Consider the following 22,389-nt stretch of genomic DNA (forward strand, 5'->3'; position numbering starts at 1 on the left):
TAGAACGGGCGAAGGAGACGCAGAGCTCGCACCGTCCTTACAAATCCCGGCAGGTAGCGTCTAGAAAAACTGGGGAGGGGAACACAGGAAGGGACCCATCCTCCTCCCCAAAATCAAACGTTGGCCCGTGAGCCCCGCGTCTTGCCGATAGATGTTCGGATTTTGGAACCTGGTCCTGAGGTTGCGTAATAGAAGAGTCCCAGAAGTTTCTCAGGGGGGGTAAAAGCGGGGCTTTTCTCTCCTCTATTACGAGTTCCCATCCCTCCCGTCATAGTCACCCCTCCCCCCTACGTCTAGTAGAGACAGATTGGTGGTTCCAATCTCATCAAATTGTGATTGAGGTGGAAGCGTGCGTCGGTGGTCCGCACTCTAGAGAGGGAGGAGAAAAGTTGGAGGCACCTTCTGAGGCTTGCTCCTGGCACACAGGGAGACGGCGTCTGCAGAACATGGAACTGGTTAATTTCCCTTGACGGTAATTTTTTCTTGGTTTTTGATCCTCCGACTGGCGCACGCTAGCCCTCCGACTGTGCGAGCGCCGGGGTCGGAGAATTAGGAAGGAGAGGAATTGGAGGGTTATAGGAATCATACTTTCCTATAATGTGTTGGGAGTATCGTTAATGAAGCTGCGAGGGACCTTCAAGGGTCTTGATATTTTCCTCCTAGGTTAGTCTTATAGGAGTTTACACACACAGACCCCGTATTGTTGTGCAAATTGTCCCAGGAAGACCCTTGGCTTTGGAGGTGGAGGTGTGTCCGAATCTTTCGGGAGCTCATCTCTGTTGGGAGCTGAAGTGGGGGTGGGGAAGGCCTTACAGAGGAAGTTTTGTTTTTTTAAGGGTGGGATGGGGTAATCTTAACCCTCTTGGTGCCTGTTGGAGGCGGGGATGGGGATGGGGGATGAGGGATGACATACCATCAAGAAACCAGACAGATATAAAACTTTAAAGGCGAAACTGTACATTAAGGCGAAGACCCAGTGTTCCCTGAGACGGTTGGAAGGTGAGAAGAGCTCAGTAATTGAGGCACAGAAACCTCAGGCAAGGGACCAGCCTGAGAATTTGGGGGATTTTGCTTGTGCAAGATTATTTCAGAGCAAGGTCATGCAGAGGTGGTAGAAGGAACGGGCGGTGGTGGGACACCCCTCCCGGACCAACGTGTTGTCAGACTCCGCGAGGGCATAGAAGTCACGAAAAAGAAAGACCTTTGGACTCGGGAGTCTAGTTCTGCTTAGAGGCTTAAGAATACCTAGGCATGCCCTGTTTCGATGTTTACTTCCTCTGTCTAATGTATTTCCTTAGCTTGCCTTTCATCTTTAGTGGCGAGGGTTCCTTGAGTGGATATTCTGGAAATAAATTCACAGGAGAGTTGAAAATTCTGGATGGTTTGCCTGTTTTCATTTAAAGGTGGTGTCTCTTGCCAGTGTCTGAAAGTATTTTATTTGAAGATAAATATGTAGAAGAGGAATGGAGAGAACTAAAGGATAACGACCCACGAGAATGAAAGGAGACTAGGAGAGAAAGTAGAATAGATAAAAAACTAATTTGAATTCAGCTAATTTAGGAAAGGGAACCAGGGAAATGATTTGGGACAAATTTGGTCACTTTAAGACAAAGAGGTATTGAAGAGTGGGATACAAGGCTTTGAAAAAAAATGAATTTAGATATTGGGGACTTCCTCCCCCCACCCCCCCTTCTTTTCTTTTTCTAAATAGAACTGACAGTGATGATGAGGCTAGGGATGTGGAACTTAAAGGTGTGTTACTGTGGACTCTTTGCTTCCCACTTGCAGGAAGAAAATGAACTGTTATATCAGAGTTAATACGTCTTATTCATTCACTGTAGCAATTGAATTTCTGTAGTGTCTTTGGCATTTGCTTAACTCTTCAATTTAATAAAGATACGATTTTGAAGACTCAAAATGTGTTAAGACTCAAGTGTATTAATTTAGAATACAAAAATCATCAAGAGGCTGAGAATTTATGGCAAGTGTAAAGCCCAGGTGATTTTCAACATTGCTTGCTCCTACAAGATGCAGAATATGCATGCATTTTTTGCTACCAGAAGTCACTGTTTCATTGTGGGGTTATGAGACAGTAAGTAGTTAGACTATGTCAAAACTGGCTTTCTCTTCTGTTTCCTTTTGGTTTCACTGAATTTTGAAAGGACTTGGTGGAGCTAAAAGTAACTTTTTTATTGACTGAGATACTTGCTTAATTTGGTTTTGGATTACATTGGAAGAGTATTGTTCGATTAAGGTATATATATGTAAATATATGAGTTGCATCTTTATTAGGTACCTCTATAAATCACTGTAGCCATGTGATTGTTTAGTTGAAGTTATATTGCCTTGGGAGTTGAAAAGATGGGTAAAAAAAAAAGCTTAGGGAAGGCAAACTTGTTTTCCATATTTAAAAAAATATTTATTTATTTATATTTGGCTGCATTGGGTCTTCATTGCTGCATGCGGGCTTTCTCTAGTTGTGGCGAACAGGGGCTACTCTTTATTGGGGTGCACGGGCTTCTCATTGCGGTGGTTTCTCTTGTTGCAGAGCACGGGCTCTAGGCGCACAGACTTCAGTAGTCTCAGTAGTTGTGGCTTGTGGGCTCTAGAGTGCAGGCTCAGTAGTAGTGGTGCACGGGCTTAGTTGCTCTGCAGCATGTGGGATCTTCCTGGACCAGGGATCGAACCTTTGTCCCCTGCATTGGCAGGTGGATTCTTAACCACTGCACCACCAGGGAAGCCCCATATTTTTAAAGAAGCAAACGAAAGGAGTTTCACGTTCAACTCTGTAATTTGTGCTCTTTCATCAAACAAATTTGCATAATCCTTTATGAAGTTAGTTGACTGTTAAAATTCCAAATCTTGAGATAGACTGTGCTACTTGTTAAAAGGTAGAGCTAATTTATATATAAATATCTGAATTATTATAAGACATACACAGGGGACAATACACTCTACAGATGTCCCTTAAGGTATAGCAACATAGCTGGGATATTCTCCTTACTATTGCAGCTCTACACTGAAAGCTGTCCTTCAACTTGAATTCATTTGCTATCTTAGATTTGTCTGTTGAAGCTAAAAGCCCAAAGTTCCCCTATTTTAGGACTAGACCGTTAACTAATTTTTCAGGAGATTGAGAAGGTATGTTGGAGAGAGTACAAATTAAGGAACTGCATTTACCATACATAAAGTTTTGTAAATAAATTATATTTTTTCATTAAATTATAAATTCAACAATGATTTCTGTTCTCAAATGATATTTGACAATGGTTTTGTAGCAGTCTCTTTTTATACACAATAGTAGCTTATTTAATATTTGCTGATTTAATATTAGATTTCATTAAAAGAGATTACATAAACCCTGTAATCTATTTATTAAAATTCTACCACAGTGAAGAAGTAAACGTGGAATATTTAGTTCTTTGTAGGTGCACATCCTTTATTCCTGACTGTTTACAAGAGCACAAGAGATTGTCGTAGATGTGAAACCATGAGGCTCCTAAGGCCGTGAGGGTTGCTAATAGGAGTTTCTGTCTTATGCCTTAGGACAGAACTCCTTCAGTAGTGTTCTCCAGGGGACGAAAATCAGCTGATTTTCTTAAATTATCTGCCCCATTTAAAACATGACTAAGGATTTCTTGTTCAAGTGACTTTTTCCTATTAAAAGACTGAGATTATTGTGACAAGTGGAGCCCAGAGGAATCAATTACATCATTAATGTAATACCTCATGTTCATTCCCAATACCTCATAAGTATCGAGCATCTTCTAGTGCCAGACAGTACTCTAAGCTTTGGAGAAACTGATAACACGAGATCAAGACAGAGAAAGAGCCCATGCAGGTGGAGTTTACATCCACGTAGCACAAAAGCTGTTTACCAACGGCTTTCACATGACATATCATTTAGGCCTAATTGCAACTCTGAAGTTGGAGTTCATTCTCCATTTTAAAATCAGGAAATTTGAGTTGAAGAAGTTAAGTGACTTGACTCTGTGACTCAAAGCCTGCTGCCCTTTCTACTGTGGTACACTGTGTTAGCTGTGTTGATATGTGGTTTCCTGTTTTTCAGGAATTACAGCTTGACTCTCAAATATAAATAGTGTTTCTCCTTGGCTAAGTAATTCTTTCTAATCATTATGGGAATAAAACAGGTATTTTCATTTAGCATTATGGACATATATTTGTGACTCCAAAGGAGAATATGCAGACGTATTAAACAGACATGTGGTATTTATTTGCACCAAATAAAGATCCCTACCTTCCTAAAAATTAAATGCAAGGGCTTAGGAGCCATCTCCCTTAGTGCTTCAAATCTATTATTCAAGTTATGAAAGGTCAGTTCACATCCCTATGTAAATCAGGATATACTCATACCATTTTGTTCTATCTTATAGATACAGTGAATATATGCAGAATATATGCATATGGCAGTGTTTTTCAAACTTATAGTAAGCATCAGAATCTCCTGGAAGGCTTTTAAGACACAGATGTGTCTTTTCCTCCCCCAATCCCCAAGTTTCTGATTCAGTAGGTCTGGGGTAATGCCCAAGAATTTACACTTGTAACATATTTACAGGTGATATTGATGCTTCTAGCTCTGGAATTACACTTTGAGGACTACTGCAGTATAGCAGAGAATTTAAAAGCATGGTTTCTAAGCCAGACAGCTTGGGCTTGAATCTTGGATATGCCACCTACTAGCTGTCAGACCTTAGGCAAATTACTTAACTTCTTGTCAAGAACTGTTAAGGCTCTGAGATTTTACCCTGCTTTCAAGGTAGCAAGCTAACCTGCCACAGTTTCATGGACTCTTGGGAATGGGTTTATTATTCATAATAATAGCTGTGGCCAGAGTATCACCATTTTCTTATACTGGTTCCCTAAGCCCCAGTTTCCAAAGAAGGGAGATGTGGAGAGAGTCAGACATTACCTGCAAACACAGTGGATTATATTAAGGAGAGAAATCCTGATCTTAGGGAATCCTAATCTTTTATAATGGACAGTAAGCATGACTGCCCTTTGTTCCAGAGGGAGACATTATCTTGATTATACTGGATAGTAAACCTGCCACCCTTTGCTCTAGAAGGAGACATTATATTTTTCAAAGCTGTTCTCTATACAAGCATCTTTAAAGATTGTATGGAACAAAAGCAGTTGGTGCCTCTGCTTGTACAATATGCAGAAATGACCCATGGAGAGTTGGCTCCCAATACTTTTCCATTCCCTTATACAATGGAGTTAACAATACTGTAGTATCTACCTTACTGGGTAGTTGGGTAGATTAAAGGTAATAAGACTTGGCAAGTGCTTGAAGCAGAACATAATAAGTGCTACATAAATATTTCCTATTATTACTCCTGAAGGAAAAACATTTTTTTTTAATGGTAAGTATTGCCTTATAAGATGAAATAATTGCTTTACTGAGTATCCCTAACTTTGAGTTCATTCCAAGAAACTTCTTTAATGGGTCTAAGTTCTAAAATGGCGATGATGCATTGTATGATAATCTTACCATTCCATGGAGAATTAGGCTTAAATATTTACTACCAACATTCATGTGCTCTCCCATGTGTCTCCGCCTCCTTAAGTTATACAGAATCATGTGACTAATTCTGTCCAGTGGGCTGTCTATGGGAGTAACATATATTCCTGGACTGAAGCATTTAAGTGGCTCTTATGAGACCCTCCACCTCTATTTTTTTACTATAGTAAACCCTGCAGCCACATTTTGAGATAGTGGAGCTTCCAACTTGGCTTTTTTCCAGTTTAGGTTTCTCAGTGTGGAGAAAACTCCCTGCCTCCTTCTTACACCCCTCCCCTTCCCCCCCACAATATGCAATGGACATAAAGAATAATCAGGAAATAAGTTTTTGTGCTATCAAGCCACTGAAATTTGGGGGTTAATTTGCCACTATAGCATAACCTAGACTACCCTTACTATATTCCAGTATCTATAATACCTGCCTACTGTGAGAAAGTTGACAGTCAGTTATTTTAAAATATAGGCTCTGAGTATATATATGTAAAGCTGGGCATAGAGCTTGCATTCTGTGGAGGAGATATAAACATTAACATATTTATTTACTTAGCATAAGTTAATTTCAGATAGTGGTAAGTACTATGAAAAGATAAGTGTGGCCAACACTGTTCTTTTCTTCCCCAGTGCTCATTCCCATTTTTTTGTTGCTAAGAGAACCTTGATTGTGTGTGGGATTACATTGTGCCCAGCCTTAGGCAGTAGATCATGTTTGTTCTCAGCCAGTGACAACAATTTGTATCCTGATTTACCTGCAGCTGGAGGAGGCCACGTGACCTAGTTCTGGTTTTTAGATAGGTTTGGGGAAGGATTCCTCTCCTGACAAAAGGGGAGAGATGTGGCTGACATAGCCACACCTTCCTCCTCTCATCTTTTACCTGCCTTGCATGTTGAAAAGCCGTCTGGTTATGGCAGCAACCTTTTTGTACCATGAAATAACAAACATAAAGACAGCGTGCTAAATATGGCGAGCCAGAATTCCTGATGGCCTCACTGAACAGCTAAAATTATACCAGTAGCCACCCTCCTTTAGACTTGCTATAGGAGAAGTAGAAACCTCTATTAATTAAGCACTTGTTACTTGCAGCTAGGCACATTCTGAATCCGTATAGAGTATAATGGAATAGAGCATGGGTTGGCAGGAGGGCACAGCAGCGCTACATTAGCTACTGTATTCAGGGGAGACCTCTTTGAGAATTTATCATTTGAGCTGAGACCTGAATGATGGGAGGGAGCTGACAAGGTGTGGGATGTGTACTTGAGTCTGGGGGCAGCACCAGAGCCCCCTAGAACAAGGATTTGAAGTGGAGAAGAGATAGTTGGGGAAATCATGTTCCATTATGAATTTCTAGGCATGTGGGCTTCATGTGGCACTGGAGAGCTAAAGGAATTGTAGGTGCTCAGGTCAGTTTGGGGCCCTGGGAGATTGTGGGGTACTTGGGGTAGAGTTCTGGAGAATTCAGATGAAAACAGTATATGACCCATGACTCACCCATGACATGTTGCCAATTACCAAGAGACTGTTATTCCTGGAGGGTATGTGTGGAAAAGGGGAAGGAGATCTGACCAGGGACTACTGACCAGTCCAGACATCCTCTGGTCTCTGGACAGTTATTTTCCTAATATTCTCCTTTGGAAACTGGGTCATGGTCATGGGGCTTTGAGACCTGCTTAGCGCTGTTTGTCCAGTTGAAAAGCTTCTCTAATGTATGGATTGTCCCTAGCATGTGCTTTGGTTGGCAGAAAGATAACCGGAACAACTACTACAACCATTTATTGAGTGCTCACCATGAGCTTGGCATTGTGCTAAAAACATTACACCCATTTTATTTAACCCTACAACAACCCCAGGAAGCCCCATATTACTGATGAGAAGGCTGAGACCTTGGGGGAGAACAGTGATTTTCTTGAGGTTATATACCTAGTAGGTTGCAAAGCAGGCCTTTAAACAAGCATGTCACAAAGACTGCTGAGAGTAGGTTCCCCAGAATGTGCTAAGTTTGGGAGCACTTAATGACCTAGAACAGAATATTTGAAAATATCCTGAATAATTTTTCTGTATTCCTCCTCTCTCTTTGTTTCCTTGTAATTATATATGTATATGGCGTAAATGTCTATAAAACTTAAAAAAAATTTTTTTTTTACTTGAAATGTTTTACCTATTTTGGGGAGAAAAGTAGTTTGATGTACATGACATTTTTATTTCTGAATAAATTTGCATTGCCAAGAGGCTGGAAGGCCTATGAAGGGTCACTTAAATAGATCTGGCAAGGTACAGTCCTACATGCAGCATAGTCTGTTTCACTTACATAAAAAGTAAGATAGACATTGCTGACTTAAATAAGAACTGCTATGTATTGAATGCCCATGATGTGTCAGTGTGCTGGGCATTTTAGCTAGATCTATAAACCACTCTTCTCAGTAACTCTGTAAAATAGGCTGTTTTCCATTTTACAGATGGGAGCACTGAGGCTGGTAGGGCTTAATTTGCCCAAAGCGATCACCTGTCTCACTTGAACTTATTCTCTTTTTGCTGTATAGCACTATGTTATGATATGTTATTTATTTATTTGACTGCGCCGGGTTTTAGTGGCAGCACATGGGATCTTCACTGTGACATGCGGGATCTAGTTCCCTGACCAGGGATTGAACCCAGGTCCCCTGCATTGGGAGTGTGGAGTCTTAACCACTGGACCACCAGGGAAGTCCCTACTCTGTTTTTAATATAGAGCCAAGTTGGAATCTTAACTGCTTTTTTTTAACGGGAGGATTTTAAACTGCCCCCCTCCCCCATTTTTTATTCTGCTTTGTCTTTATAATCTGGTGAGAATAATATAAAAATGTATGAAAACTTCAAGAAGACCTTCTGATTTCAATATTTATGGGCCAGTACATCCCCCCCAACCCTTATATTTAGGAAAAAAAAATGTTTACACAGGTAATAAAGGATTCATAGCATATAGAATAAAAGATGAAAGTGCCCCTTTCCAGAGAAGCCACTATTAACAGTTTGGTTCTGTGTGTGTGTTTGTGTGTGTGTGTGTTATGGGTGTGTATTATGCATAAATATAAAAGGAAAGCATTTTCTTTTCAAACAAATTGGCTCACATTGTACATTTTGTTCAGCATCTTGTTTGGATAAACCTATTCTTTTTGATGTTTCATTGTGTCTCATGTGCCATAATTTATTTACCATTTCTGTGTTTATATGTATTAGGTTGTTACCACTTTTTTTTTTTGCTATTATAAACAACATTTTATTGCACAAACCTTCTTGTACAAATGTGACTTTTTAAGAAAGATTTTCAAAGGAGACATTAACTGAAGCATATACTAATTGCCTTTCTTAGCAGTAGTTTAGGGTTATAACTTCCTGACTACAGTAGGCCTCCATTCTAACCTAACTAACCTTATATCTGAGTTGTGTGGCTACTCTGTACAGCTGTGCAAATCATACATATATCAGCATCTAAGCAGACTTTCATAGGCTGAATTTGGTCTTTCCTGTGAGACGTAAGAGTCAATAATCTGGTGATATAGCCTCCTTACCCTTGCCTCTGTGGAACGGATTGAGCCACCATACAAGGTTATGAATTTGAATTGTACACACAAGTCCCTGGCTGTGCCCAGGGGCCAGATGCCTCAGAGAATATGTCTCTTGCACTTTGTACTTCACTCACCCACCCAAGAAACCAGTAGTGAGAGCCTGGGATTCAGCTGACTCCTTCAGTCTTGGACTTGTCAGTTCCTAGGACCATTTTTAATTTTTTTTTTTTTGTGGTACACTGGCCTCTCACTGTTGTGGCCTCTCCCGTTGCGGAGCACAGGCTCCGGATGCGCAGGCGCAGCGGCCATGGCTCACGGGCCCAGCCGCTCCGCGGCATGTGGGATCTTCCCTGACCGGGGCACGAACCCGTGTCCCCTGCATCGGCAGGTGGACTCTCAACCACTGCGCCACCAGGGAAGCTCCCCTAGGACCATTTTTTAAAAAACAGGCTGGCTGGCTTGCTTGCTTGCTTGCTTTATTTATAGCAGTTAAGTTCACAGCAAAATTGAGTGGAAGGTATAGAGATTTCCCATAGACTTCCCTGTCCCCATCCCCACCCCTAGCTTCCCCCATAATCAACTGTCTCCTACTAGGGTGGTACATTTGTTACAATTGAGGAACATGAGCATTGACACATCATTATCACCCAGAGTGCTAGACCATCTTTTACTACAGCTCTGCCTGGTTTGCTCCTCACTTCCTTTAAGCCTTTGCTCAAATGTTTCCTTCTCTGACCACTCTATATAAAATTGTAACACCTTACCTCCTTTCCTCTCTGGTGCGCTACACTGTTCACTTTGTTTTTCTCCTTTTAAAGTCTAACATCTATATATTATGTTTCATCTTTGCTTACCTCCTGTAGTTTGTCAACTCAGCATGGCAAGTGCCTATTTCCTTCACTCTCTTATTCTTACAGTAGATACCCAGGAAATATTTGTTGGCTCAGTGAGTAAATGAACAAACAAGGGAACTCAGGACCACGCTGTCAGGTCGACATCCCTCAACAGCCCCCCTGCCCCCTCCCTTGCTGCCCTCCTTTCTCCACCAATCCGCCCTGGGATGGGTGCTGTTGGGCCGCAAGCAGGTGGGCCCTCCTCACTGGGAGGGCTGTGTTGGGGACTGCCATCATGGACTCTTGAGAAGGCTTTACAGTGTTAAGAAGATTAATGCCAAAGCAAATGCCTACTATTTTATTGATAATTTGCTGTGGGCCAGCCCTGCATGTTGAGAGAGAAAGAGAGAGAGAGGGGAGGTGGGGGAAGGGGGAGGGAAAGGAGGGTAGAGAAAGACAGAGGAAGAAGGAGAAACAGAAGTATGTGTTTGAGGGACTTCCCCGGTGGTCCAGTGGTTAGGACTCTGCACTTTCACTGCTGAGGGTACAGGTTCAGTCCCTGGTCAGGGAACTAGCATCCTGCAAGCTGCGCAGTGTGCACACCCCCCAACAAAAAAAAAGCGTGTGTTTGATGGGCTTCCCTCATGGCACAGTGGTTAATCCGCCTGCGAATGCAGGGGACACGGGTTTGAGCCCTGGTCCGGGAAGATCCCACATGCTGTGGAGCAACTAGCCCGTGAGCCACAACTACTGAGCCTGCGCTCTAGAGCCTGTGCGCCACAACTGCTGAAGCCCGAGCCCCTAGAGCCCGTGCTCCCTGACAAGCAATGAGAAGCCTGCGGATCATAATGAAGAGCAGTCCCCGCTTGCCACAACTAGAGAAAAGCCCGCCAGCATCAACAAAGACCCAATGCAGCCAAAAATAAAATAAATTAATAATAATTTTAAAAATCATGTGTTTGAGAGAGGGAAAGTGAGAGAGTGAGGGAGGTGATTGGGATTTGAGTTGGAGAATTTAGGAAACTTGCCTAGGGCCACTATAGCCAGTTGAAGGAGTGGCCTACTCCAAAGCATGTTTGACCCTGAAAATTTGAGCTCTACTAGTGTGAGTTTAATTAGAATATTTGTAGCATCTGTGTTACATTCTTTTGGGGGAGGAGATAGAGTGACAAGTGGTATCTACTAATATGAAACATTGTAGTCAGCAAGTCAGCAATTTTAATTTCATGGAGGGGGAGATAAAAGACCTTATCAAGAGGCAGAGTAGAGCTGAAGGACTCTATTCAGCGTTTCTTCAGCCTTAGGCAAAAAGCCTCTTAAAGTAGCAGACAAGCTAAAATTGTTACAAATTTAACATCATGTTTCCATTTGCATCAAATAGTTTGTTAAATTGGTACTAAGATAATTTGGTAACATACCCTCTGCCTTAAGGATGTTTGAAAAAATAGAAACTATTTAAAGCAAGTTAGGATAAGAGCAGTAAATTTACAAATACATACAAGAAAGGGAAAAGGAAACAGCTGTTGATAGTGTTAACCATAGAGAGAGAGGTTGTTTCTAGAGATACACAAGATAGTACCAAGGCCATCTGCCCAGGTTGGATAACAACTTTTTAAAACTAGTACTGTTTTGAGAGAATGCTCCAGAATTGCTTTGGGGGTTAAGTACCTTTTATGAGTGGAAGTAAAATCTCAAGATTGGCTCTTAAACTGGGCCCACTTTTTTATTTAGTGTTGAATTCTTATGTGAAGATCAACTATTAATTTTCTTTCTTGTCCATACTCTTTCACCATTTTCCCTTTTGACTCTAGTGAGGTTGTTGACACAACCTATTACCTTAGGCAACTTACTTAAAACTGAGTTTCAGTTTTCTTATATATAAAATGGGGTATTTGGTATATGGTGTATTAGTATGCAATACTAATTAGTATGCAATACTAATGTTACATTTCATGTAAACATTACAGTACACTTACACCTTGCAAATGTATTGTAATGTTTACATGAAATGTCATTTTTAAAGGGCTTAACACAATGCTTGGCACAAAGTAGACACTGGGGAAATGTTATTTCCTTTCTTCCTTCTCATGATAAACTTGTGCACATTTTTTCCTGGCTGAAATTGCTTTGAGTAGCAGCCTTAAAATTAAAAGTACATTTGGCCAAAAGTGCATTTGGCCTTTGATATATGCTGGCTGGTTTGTTCACGCAACTTGAGAGTTGGTGAAGAGCCATTCTCTTATTCGAATGGGAACGTTGAATTCTGTGTCCAATAAGATTTCTCACAGGTCAGGTGTACCTATGAGGTTACTTACAGGCTAATGTTCACAGGCTGCTGTGTCTCTTTCAGATGAATAGACTCGTCGCTTTCCACTGACTGGCAGCAATGGCATTTACCGAAAGAGTCAACAGCAGTGGCAACAGGTAACCGTGAAATCCATGATGCAAGGATGTGATATTTAATTTTATAATCTATTGTTCAAAGAATAAGTTTGGTCCTTTTTATTTTTGTGACTTATGACTCTCTGGTGCAGGAAAATGTGTGAAAATTTCTGTTTTCTCTACATGAAGTCAAACCTATTAGACTGGCTACATGTTTTCTTTAAATCTAGTACTCTCAACTCATTTCTTTAACATGTGGTTGTGATGTTAGATCAGCATCTTAATTCTCTGTTCAAGGTACTGGTCCAGATTACACTGATCTGGGAAAATGTACACTTATTCAGCTTGTACTGAAACAGATATCATGATGAAATCCACCTTATGAGAGCCTTGAAAGAGGGAATTCTGTCAGTTACATTTTATGACTTTCACATCTCTCCCTCCAACTCTGTATATATAGTTCTTGCATATAGTACATGTCCAGGGTTGGTTGAGGGGAGCATATTTATATTCTGAAGCAGTTATAAAGAATAACCCATTTGCTATTCAGAAGGAATTCTTAATATCACTGATCAGTTTTTATTTATACTATTAGATGCTCAGATACATATATATGGAGGTATGAGACATGTAGACTCAAATTAATTAATATTTCTTGAGTAATAGATGATGGTGACTGTAATTCTGGAACATTCTGATGCTTTCCTACTTCCTCCTCCTTTCTGGTTCATTTAGGAAATTCTTCCTGTACTCCAGGTGGTCCTGTTGGTCCTGTTGTTAAACTTGGTACACTCTCCTCCCCCACAGAGGAAACCATGTGACCCAGACTGCAACAGTCCACATTCTGCTAGAGCCAGAGGGGAAGCTGTTATCATCCGTTTTTTTAGGCTTATTCATAATGTTTGGTTACACATAAGTTTTAAATTTTTATGTAGTTAAATGTCTTCTTTATGGATTCTGGTTTTGATTGTGCTTAGAAAGGTCTTTCCTACTCCAAGACTGAGAAAATAATGTCATGTGTTCTCTGCTGGCACTTGAAAGGTTTCATTTTTTGCATTTAATCAGAACTTGTAAGCTGGTGGCCTATGGGGCAGATCTGGTCAACAGATGGGTTTTCTTTGGCCTCTCACAGTGTTCTAAAAAAATATATCTACCAATGATTTTTACATAATGATCTAGACTTCCATCCTCTCTTAAAAAACTTAACAACATTGGGTTTGCATTGCAATATAGCAACATTCAGATGGAATTGAATAGCTACTCCCTCTTTTTGAGAAGTCATGAGTTTTCTAATTCAAAACTTCCTAAGTGGTGTGCCATTAGTACTTTTCAGGTGTGCCAAGATGTTGCTCTCCCCAACCAGAACTCCAGAACTCCCACCTGATTTCCTCCTGCAGATATCTGCTTTGTCAGCTTGCCCCAGAGAGACTTGATGTTAAAAAAAAAAAAAAAAAAAAGTTGGGGAAGCACGATGCTTTCTAGTTCACTACAATTCCCACACAGCTGGATTCACACACTGAGTTAGCTGCTTCACCTTCTTAACTTGCAACCCATCTTAGATCTTTGACTTTTTAGCATTTTGATCCATCTGTAATTAAAGTTAGTGTAAAGTGTGTGTTGTAAATTTCCATTTTAATAAGAAATGAAAAAAGTCTGGGGATGTTAGGGAGCCTTTTTTTTTTTTTTAAGCAAAAGACTAGCCAGTTGTTACAACATAATTTATTAAATCATCTATCTTTACTGATTTGAGTGCTGTGTCCAAATTCCATCCGATTGTTGAGTCTATTATTAGACTCTTTTGTTCCATTGATTGCCTCTTCTGGCAATGGTGCTATACTATTTCAGTGTATTTTTGTAGGTCTTAATATTCAGGCAGATTCTTTGTCATTACTTTTCATTTTTAGAATTTTTATAGCTATTCACATCTGATTACATTTCCATGTGTACTCTGGAGTCATTAGTCATTTTCTAGAAAAGTTGTTGGCATTTGATTGGGGTCCCTTTGCATTAATCAATTAGATTTGAATTTGATAAAACATTAAAACTGGGTCTTTTTACAAAGGTATCTAAATATTAGATTAATGAAAATTTACGGAGTGAAGCAATTTTAAAATTCAATTCTAAGATTTTTTGGAGGTATGATTTTTCAACTATTTCTGGTTATTGACGCTGCATCCAGGGTAATTTCTGGTAGGAGAATCAATTATAGTTAACAACATCATCAGTGACAATTTAAAAAAGATATTTTGTAGTCTTATTATTTATATATGTTTTCTATTGTTGCTAATTATTAAGTTAGGATAGGTAACTGCCCTTTGTAGTAACATTATAGCAATTACAGAGCTGTTTTTATTATTTGTTACATTTACCTTTTCAGCTCCTTACCTCCCTGATGTGGTCCTTTTTAATTTTAACACCCAGTACAAGTGATAAGCTAGGGGAAATCCTAAATGGAGCTCTATTTTTTTTTTTTAATAAGTTTACTTATTTATTTATTTTTGGCTGTGTTGGGTCTTCGTTTCTGTGTGAGAGCTTTCTCTAGCTGTGGCTAGTGGGGGCCACTCTTCATCGCGGTGCGTGGGCCTCTCACTGTCGCGGCCTCTCTTGTTGCAGAGCACAGGCTCCAGATGCGCAGGCTCAGTAATTGTGGCTCACGGGCCTAGTTGCTCCGCGGCATGTGGGATCTTCCCAGACCAGGGCTCGAACCCGTGTCCCCTGCATTGGCAGGCAGATTCTCAACCACTGCGCCACCAGGGAAGCCCCTGGAGCTCTATTTTTAATATATACCAAATAGCTCACTTATTTAAATGTTTAGTCATGGCAGTTTAATCTTTTAGTAGTCAAAAAAAAAAAATCAAATTCATGTGGAACTGGTCCAGGACTAGAATATATTTTAAAGGAAACAGATGTGTATTGAGCAGGCAGCTCTAATTGCTCAAACTAAATAGAAGTCTGCGTGTGAATCCTTAGTTTGCTTAGGGCTATCAGAAGTCATAAGCATGGACAGAATATTAATGTCATGTGTAAAGACAATATTTGTTTTAGTTCTTGTAAATAATAGGCTTATTCCCTGGCTTCCAAATTTATCAGCATTAGACATTATTGAATCTGATTTACTTAAATTTCCCCTCACCTTCCTTCCCCTCCCCGTTTTGTTCTTTCTAAAAATTGTCATTGGAGTATAACAAACTGAGAAGGGCAGACATTATTAGTACAGTTCGGTGCATTTTCACAAAGTGAACACACTTGTGTAACCGATCAAGCAACAGCAATACCAGCTCTCCAGAAGTCCCTCCTGTCCCCTTTCAGCTGCTGTCTCCCTCAAAGCCTGCCACTATTCTGACTTCTAACACCATGGATTTGTTTTGCCTGCTTTTGATTTTTATTTAAAAATAATCATATAGTATATTCTTTTACGTTGTCTATTTAGTTCTGATGTTTATGTTATTTTCTTTTATTTTATAAACTTGAATATCTTTAACATTTATATGTCCTTATAATAAGGTATTTTAAATTAATGTACCATATTAATTATATTATATAATCAATATTAAATTTAAAAAAATTTCCATCAACTTTTCATAGTCTAATACGACAGTATAATTATCCTTACTATTTTTCCACTTCTCTCTCCTCTACCCTCCAACTTGTTAGCTCTGCTTTTTGTTTTAAATTGTCCAGATTGATAGTACATTTTATTTTATAAGCTTCTGTGCCCTTGCAAGCTTTGTCTTTGAATTGATAATAAAAGCTGAAAAACCAATAAGCATTATTTACATTATTTTGATTGGGAAGCAAAATAGTGTTTAGGGTTTCATTTCTCCTCTATGGGTTCAAAGTCAACCCAAGTACCACTTGAGAAATTTCATATTGATCAGGACAGATTAACTCTTTAGCTGAGTAAATTGTTCAGATTCATGCCATGTTTTAAATTCCTTCATCTTTGGATGGTATTTTTATTTTTCCTGGAGTTTGTAATTACTTTTCTTTTTCCTTCTTGAAAGAGAGAACATGCCTTTTTATGGTGTCACTACCATGTTCCCCTTCTTACCCTTCTGTATGCATTAGGAGATTTGCTGATATGCTTTTCAGTTTGGGTGAAGATTTGAAGGATTGCATTCTGTGAACCCTGAATCATAATGCTGTAGTCGTGGATGCTCTACTTCCCCAGGAGAGTCTGAAATAATGTTTAACTCTCCTAATTGAGGAGAGTCCTCAATTAGTGAGGAGGCTACAAGGTGTTAAGCTGATTAACACCTATTATATAGACAGATTTTCTTTGTGTAAGTAAATCAGGGGCCTGACTTCCAGACGCTCAGGAGAGAGATTAATGGCTGTAGGCCGTGTTTTCCTGGAACAGTGATTGGCCTGGGCATTGTAAATAATCTACACCTGGAATTGTGAAATTTCCTGTATTTCCCAAGCAAGTGTTTTAGGCCTGATTTACAAGTGCAATGATGTTTCTTATATAGAATGCATTGTTTCCCTTTATTTTAGAAAATGGTTCCTAAGTGTGAAGTATGTGTCATTGTCATATGTAGTTTTAAGATGAGTCATTCAGTTTGGTGGCTTTAGATGAGTTTGATTTCAGACTCATCCCAGACCTGAGGAAATCTTTTTCAGAATTAGTTATTTCCCAAATGGATAGTTAAATTTTGGGGTGGGGGGGGTAGGGGGGAAAGACTCAACTGTAGAAGTATTGAGTAAATTTACCAGTAAAATCCAATTGACCTGTTACTGCATGGGTGATATATTGGGCTTGAGTGTGGAACTCCAGGGCCACAGCTTGTGTTTAGATCTCTGATACGTTGGTTACTTGGACAAATTGCTCAACTTTTAAAGCCTCATTAAAATGGGGATACAGAGAATAATGTATGTAAAGTGCTTATCCCAGTTCCTGGTAAATCATAAGTCCTTGATACATTATTAATTCTATCGCTCTGGTGAGGATGGTATAGTGTTGGGTTTCAGGAGAGTCGGTACCTTCCTCAATTCTACCTCAAAGGAGAAAGGCTTTGTTTGGAGGCAACTCTCTGGATGGAAGGGATTCCTTTGTGAGCTATTCCAGGAATAGTATACATAGGAAGGAGAGTGATAGAGGAAATAGACCTTTAAGAAAAACAAAACACAAGAGTGTGTTTATTTGTGGGGCATGTGGATACACTTACAAGTTTTTCTCTGGCCTATTTTACATTTAATATTGGCTATGGGATTGTCTTAAATCACACACAGGGATTGTAGAGGTCATCAAGCACCTATGTTTTCATTCTTTTGGGTAGCTACTAAGGGGTGGAATTGCTTTCTTGTAAGGTAGATTAACGTTTAGAGTCATCTTAAGATTGTGCTAAGTGCATGGGCTTCCCTGGTGGCGCAGTGGTTAAGAATCCGCCTGCCAATGCAGGGGACATGGGTTTGAGTCCTGGTCTGGGAAGATCCCACATGCCGCAGAGCAACTAAGCCTGTGCGCCACAACTACTGAGCCTGTGCTCCGGAGCCCGTGAGCCACAACTCCTGAAGCCCGGGCGCCTGGAGCCCATGCTCTGCAACAAGGGAGGCCACCGCAATGAGAAGCCTGCACACCACAATGAAGAATAGCCCCCACTCACCACAGCTAGAGAAAGCCCGCTCACAGTAACAAAGACCCAATGCAGCCAAAAATAAATAAATAAAATAAATTAAAAAAAAAAAAAGATTATTCTAAATTCATAAGTCAGTGTGCCCAAGGTCGGTTTCAAGTTCATTTGTGTACGTTTTCTCTCTTTGTCTTTAGCCCTGAATTCTACTAATGCTGTGAGTTGGAGGAGAATGAATTAATATTTTTTCAGTGCCTTCAATAGAATGGCTACTAGTCCAAGCAGTTGGCATTATATCATTTTAGGTGACACTTTGGTCCATGGTGTTGGATAAGATGGACATCGTGTTGACATTGTTTAGGATTATACCGTCTTTATAGGAATACTGATTTTATACTATCCTGATTTGGGGAAGAATCTTTTCTTTTTGGAGGGCTTCGGTTATAACAATCCTTTTCTTCTGAAGCTGTAGCAGTCAGCCTCCTCTGGAATCTGTGGAACAGGTTTAGAAAGAAGAGCATTTCAGTTCCAGTTTCCTCTTTTTCAGAAGCCTGGAGGACATTATTTCAGAATCTGAATCTTGTTTTCTGTACCTCATGATAACCCTGTAATGTGGTCAGATTAGATAGTAATCTGCCTCATTGTACTGGAGAAAGAAAAAGCCTGGAGAAATTAATAGTTGAATGTGTGAATCAGACTAAAGGGAATGCTGGGGCAACTAGTTTGTTTTGGAGAGAAATTGTTAAATTACTAAATAACATTTAACATGTAAGGCACTGTGCAATTTCATTTCTGCCTTTGACCAGCAAGTTCTGATTGTTTCATCAGATGATGCCGCCTTCTTAACCTGTTATGCAGAATGCCCCCATTTTTGTTGCTTTAAAATGGTTTTTAAATGGTAGACGTTAGATTGTATGTGTTTACATAGGTAAGATGTTAATAGATATTGTTAAGTGAACAGATCTTATTAAAGCTACTGAAAGCATGAGGTGGTCCAAGACTTCTTGTGAAGGGGAAGACAGTCTAAAGGGAGAGAGAGAGGGAGGTTGGGAAGCAGGAAAGGCAGGAGTGGAGGGTGGGACACAAGGGAAAGACAGACAGAAAGAAAGAAATCTTGTGCATTGTAGCAGCAATAAAGAATTAACATTGGCCCTGACTGGGCATGTAAACTGATTTAGTATAGACTTTATCATACTTCTTGCCCACTCTCTTTTTTCTTCGCTTTAGAAGAAAAAATTTTATCACAGAAATATTCAGACATTAGTAGAAGTAGAGGGAATTCCCCAGATTTAACATTTCTCAATATTTTGCCACACTTGAAAAAAAAAAATCTATCCTTTTTCTTTTGTTCTTTGCTGAAGTGCTTTAAAGCAAATCCCAGACATCTGTTTTTTCACTCTGGCATACTTTATGTGCATCTCCTTAAAAAAAGAGACATTTTCCTATATAATTGCATACCAATCTCATACCTAATAATATTAACATTTTAGAGTCATCTATTAATTAACCCATCTCCAAACTATCCAGAGTGTTTTAAAATGTCTATTCAAGTTGTTTACATCCTAATTCAGCCAAATCAAAGTGCGTATACTGTGTTAGGTTTCGTCAATTAAGTCTTAACCTAGAGCATTTACCTTGCTTATTTGGCAGGGATGGGGGCGGGCGGGGAGTGACTGGTTGAGGAAGCTAAGTTTGAATGTATGTCCTACTTTGTGGATTTGTCTGACTGCTCCTCTTAATGTGTTTTTGTTCTTATATACCAGTGGTTCTCAACCTGGAATACTTTTACCTCCTGGAGGTGGGGGGTGGGTACATTTGACAATGTCTTGAGAGACTTTTAGTTGTCATAATCTCATGGGTAGAGGCCAGGGATGCTGCTAAACATCCTGCAGTGCTCAGGATGGCCCCCACCACAAACACTTTTCTGGCTCCAAATGTCACTAGTGCTGAGCTTGAGAATCATGTGGTTCTATCCCAGGTATTTCCTGTAGAATGGACGTTAGCTCTAAAGCTCAGTTACATTTGAGATAAGTCTTTTTGCTAAGAATAGTTAATAGTCCAAGAGTGCCGGTATTGTTCTGTGATTTGATCTGGGTGCTGCTTACAGGGGTATGTCACTGTTTGAAAATGCATGTGTGAGTGCATGTTATATTCTAATTTTTAAAGTTTACTTGAAAAAGATCTTCCTAGTTCTGCTGTGAACCTTCCTCTTTTTGACTACCACCTCAGATTCTTGGATGAGTCAAGAAATCTTTAAATCCTCTTTCCTTTTAAACTTCCTTAATTCTCAATTCCTTTTAATGTAAGAGACGGGTAAAGATGGGGAAATGGGTGTCTTGTGACCTAATTATTGGGATGGTTATGGGTCTGTTAATGGCCAAGCCAGGGTGCTGGTGTCGTCCTTGCTCTGGAGAGTTGCCCTAAGGGAGGAAACAGGGGAACAGTAAGTAATGTTAGGCCCCCAAGAAAGCTTGAAGGAGAGAGAAGGAAAGTCCTCCCAGATGGGATGGCTTCAAGAGAGAAGGTTGCCTTTCTCGAGCACTGAGAAAGGGGCATTTGGGGCAGAAAGAACCAGTGGAGGCTGGGAATGCAGTTGGGGTGTGCTGGGAACCCTTTCTGCAAAGTTGTCTTAAAGCCAGCTTCTTCCCCCATCTCTGATAAATCACTGGAAGGAAAGGCAATGAATTTTTTCTGACAGTCAGTTCTTACTGGGGGCCCAAGCTTCGTTTGCAAGTGAAAGGACTGCTGTTGGAGTAGTTGACATCACAATGGGCCCTGACTCTTTTCACATCAAAGTGTAAAAGAATCTCCAGGGGTGATAAATGGGGGCTGTTGGACTCATTACTTGTAAGCAGAGCTGAGGGATGACCTCTACATTTTTTTTAATTAAAAGAAAACAGGGTTTCCTAGTGGAGAGCGTGGGGCTGCTCTTCATTTGAATTTTGACTGCTCCCACTGGAGAAGATCTTTGTTAAGGTTACAGGGAGGCAGCCTCTGTTACCTTGGGTTTGCCCTGACTCGCAAATCCTGGAGAAATGGCTCCGCCTGGGGTGGCCCCGCAGATACTGCTGCTAGGTTGAGAATTGAAGTACCCTGGCTTCAGCTACATTTTTGTTGCAAGAGGGGGGAACAGGGCAGAATTTTTGAGCCCTGTTTCTCTGGGGAGACTGAGGGCTTAGACCCCTCCTCTGTTCCTTTTCCCACCCAGCATCAAGAGAAAAACTCCCTTACTCCCATGCAATGCAGAAAGAGGTCAGTTTTTAAGGAAATTCTTAGAACTTTGCACAGAAGTCCAAAGGTTATTGCTTTCAGGCTTACATTTAAAGTTAGTATTCCTTTTATTTATGTAGTAGAAGGCTTTGCATTGGATCAAAACCCTTAACCAAAATTATAGTATTTGAACATTTTATGATCAATGTTTATGTTGAAAGCAACACTATTAAAATACTATTATTAGCACTAATAACCTGGCAATTTATGGAACCAAGACTTGGAAACTGCTCTTTAAATGCAACCCTGCAGCTGAAGGTCCACCTTCAAGTAAACTCCCTTCCTTGTGTCCCCAACTCCCCATCAAGCATATCTCTCTTTTGCTGTTTTTTCACTTGGCTCCTTTGTTGCAGTCAGTCCAAGGCTTAGCCAGATTTTAAACAGCTGGGGGGTCAGAGAATGCCCCTTGTAACCCTAGTGAAACCAGTAAGGCGCTGGGCATCCAAAAATTCTAATGTGTTTACTGACTTCCCAAGTGTTTGGTAATCACCTTCTGAGCGTATCTTCCAAACAAGTTATAAGATTTGAGAAAGGAGCAGAGGTCACAGCTGGAGAGGAGCACGTCCCTGGATGGAGGGTAGAGAGGAGCTGTCCTCCAGCCAATGCGTTTTCAGCTAGAGATAAGAGAGTGTTCAAGGCCTCCATTCCCCAGCATACTGGAATGGTGCGAATGTGGGGACACTTCTGGCTGACATGGCTTTTAAGACTTCAGATGCCAGCAGCAGCTAATATTTAATGAACACGGTGACCAGATTTTGTGCTATCAAATACTAATAAGTATTTGATAGGTGTGATTTCATTTCAGTCTCACAGCTGTCTATGAGGCTATATCTTACAGATGAAAAAGGGGAAGAAAAGTTTAACTGATTCATCAGTGGCAGATACTCAAGCTACCTTCCTTCTGTCACTGGGCCCCAAGTCTGTTCCACATCGTCTTGGGAGAAGCCGATGGCAGGGAAATACTTTCTGAGCTCTGGTTTGAAACTGAAGCTTGGACCGGAAATCCTCTTGGTTGACTTTCCTTCTGACGTTGTAAAGGAGTAGTAGATAAAACACTGATCCTGGGAGATGGCTTCATTGAGGCACCAGTAGTTAGAGAAATGTGCATCTTTTTAAAAAAATTTTCACATGAATTAGTATTTTATCTTTGAATTTTATTTTATTTATTTTTTCTACAGTAGGTTCTTATTAGTCATCCATTTTATACACTTCAGTGTATACATGTCAATCCCAATCTGCCAATTCATCA

General features: G+C 40.2%; 1 protein-coding gene across 10 annotated transcripts in view; it reads left to right on the forward strand.

The window, feature by feature from the left end:
- AFF1 (ALF transcription elongation factor 1) overlaps nt 1-22,389 on the forward strand; it is a 230,812-nt gene that overhangs the window by 415 nt on the left and 208,008 nt on the right. For 7 of the 10 annotated variants that reach the window (XM_089912273.1, XM_089912261.1, XM_022561660.2 and 4 more), the window contains exon 2: nt 12,266-12,339. The exons of the other annotated variants lie outside the window; for them this stretch is intronic. In XM_089912273.1, coding sequence (XP_089768399.1) covers nt 12,302-12,339 — 38 coding nt within the window. In that variant the 5' untranslated portion in view covers nt 12,266-12,301. The remainder of the gene's footprint in view (nt 1-12,265; nt 12,340-22,389) is intronic. 10 annotated transcript variants of the gene reach the window in all.

This window comes from Delphinapterus leucas, chromosome 5, assembly GCF_059928025.1.
Source record: "Delphinapterus leucas isolate spDelLeu-1000000601 "Yukka" chromosome 5, BTC_Dleu_Yukka2, whole genome shotgun sequence".
Taxonomy (NCBI): domain Eukaryota; kingdom Metazoa; phylum Chordata; class Mammalia; order Artiodactyla; family Monodontidae; genus Delphinapterus; species Delphinapterus leucas.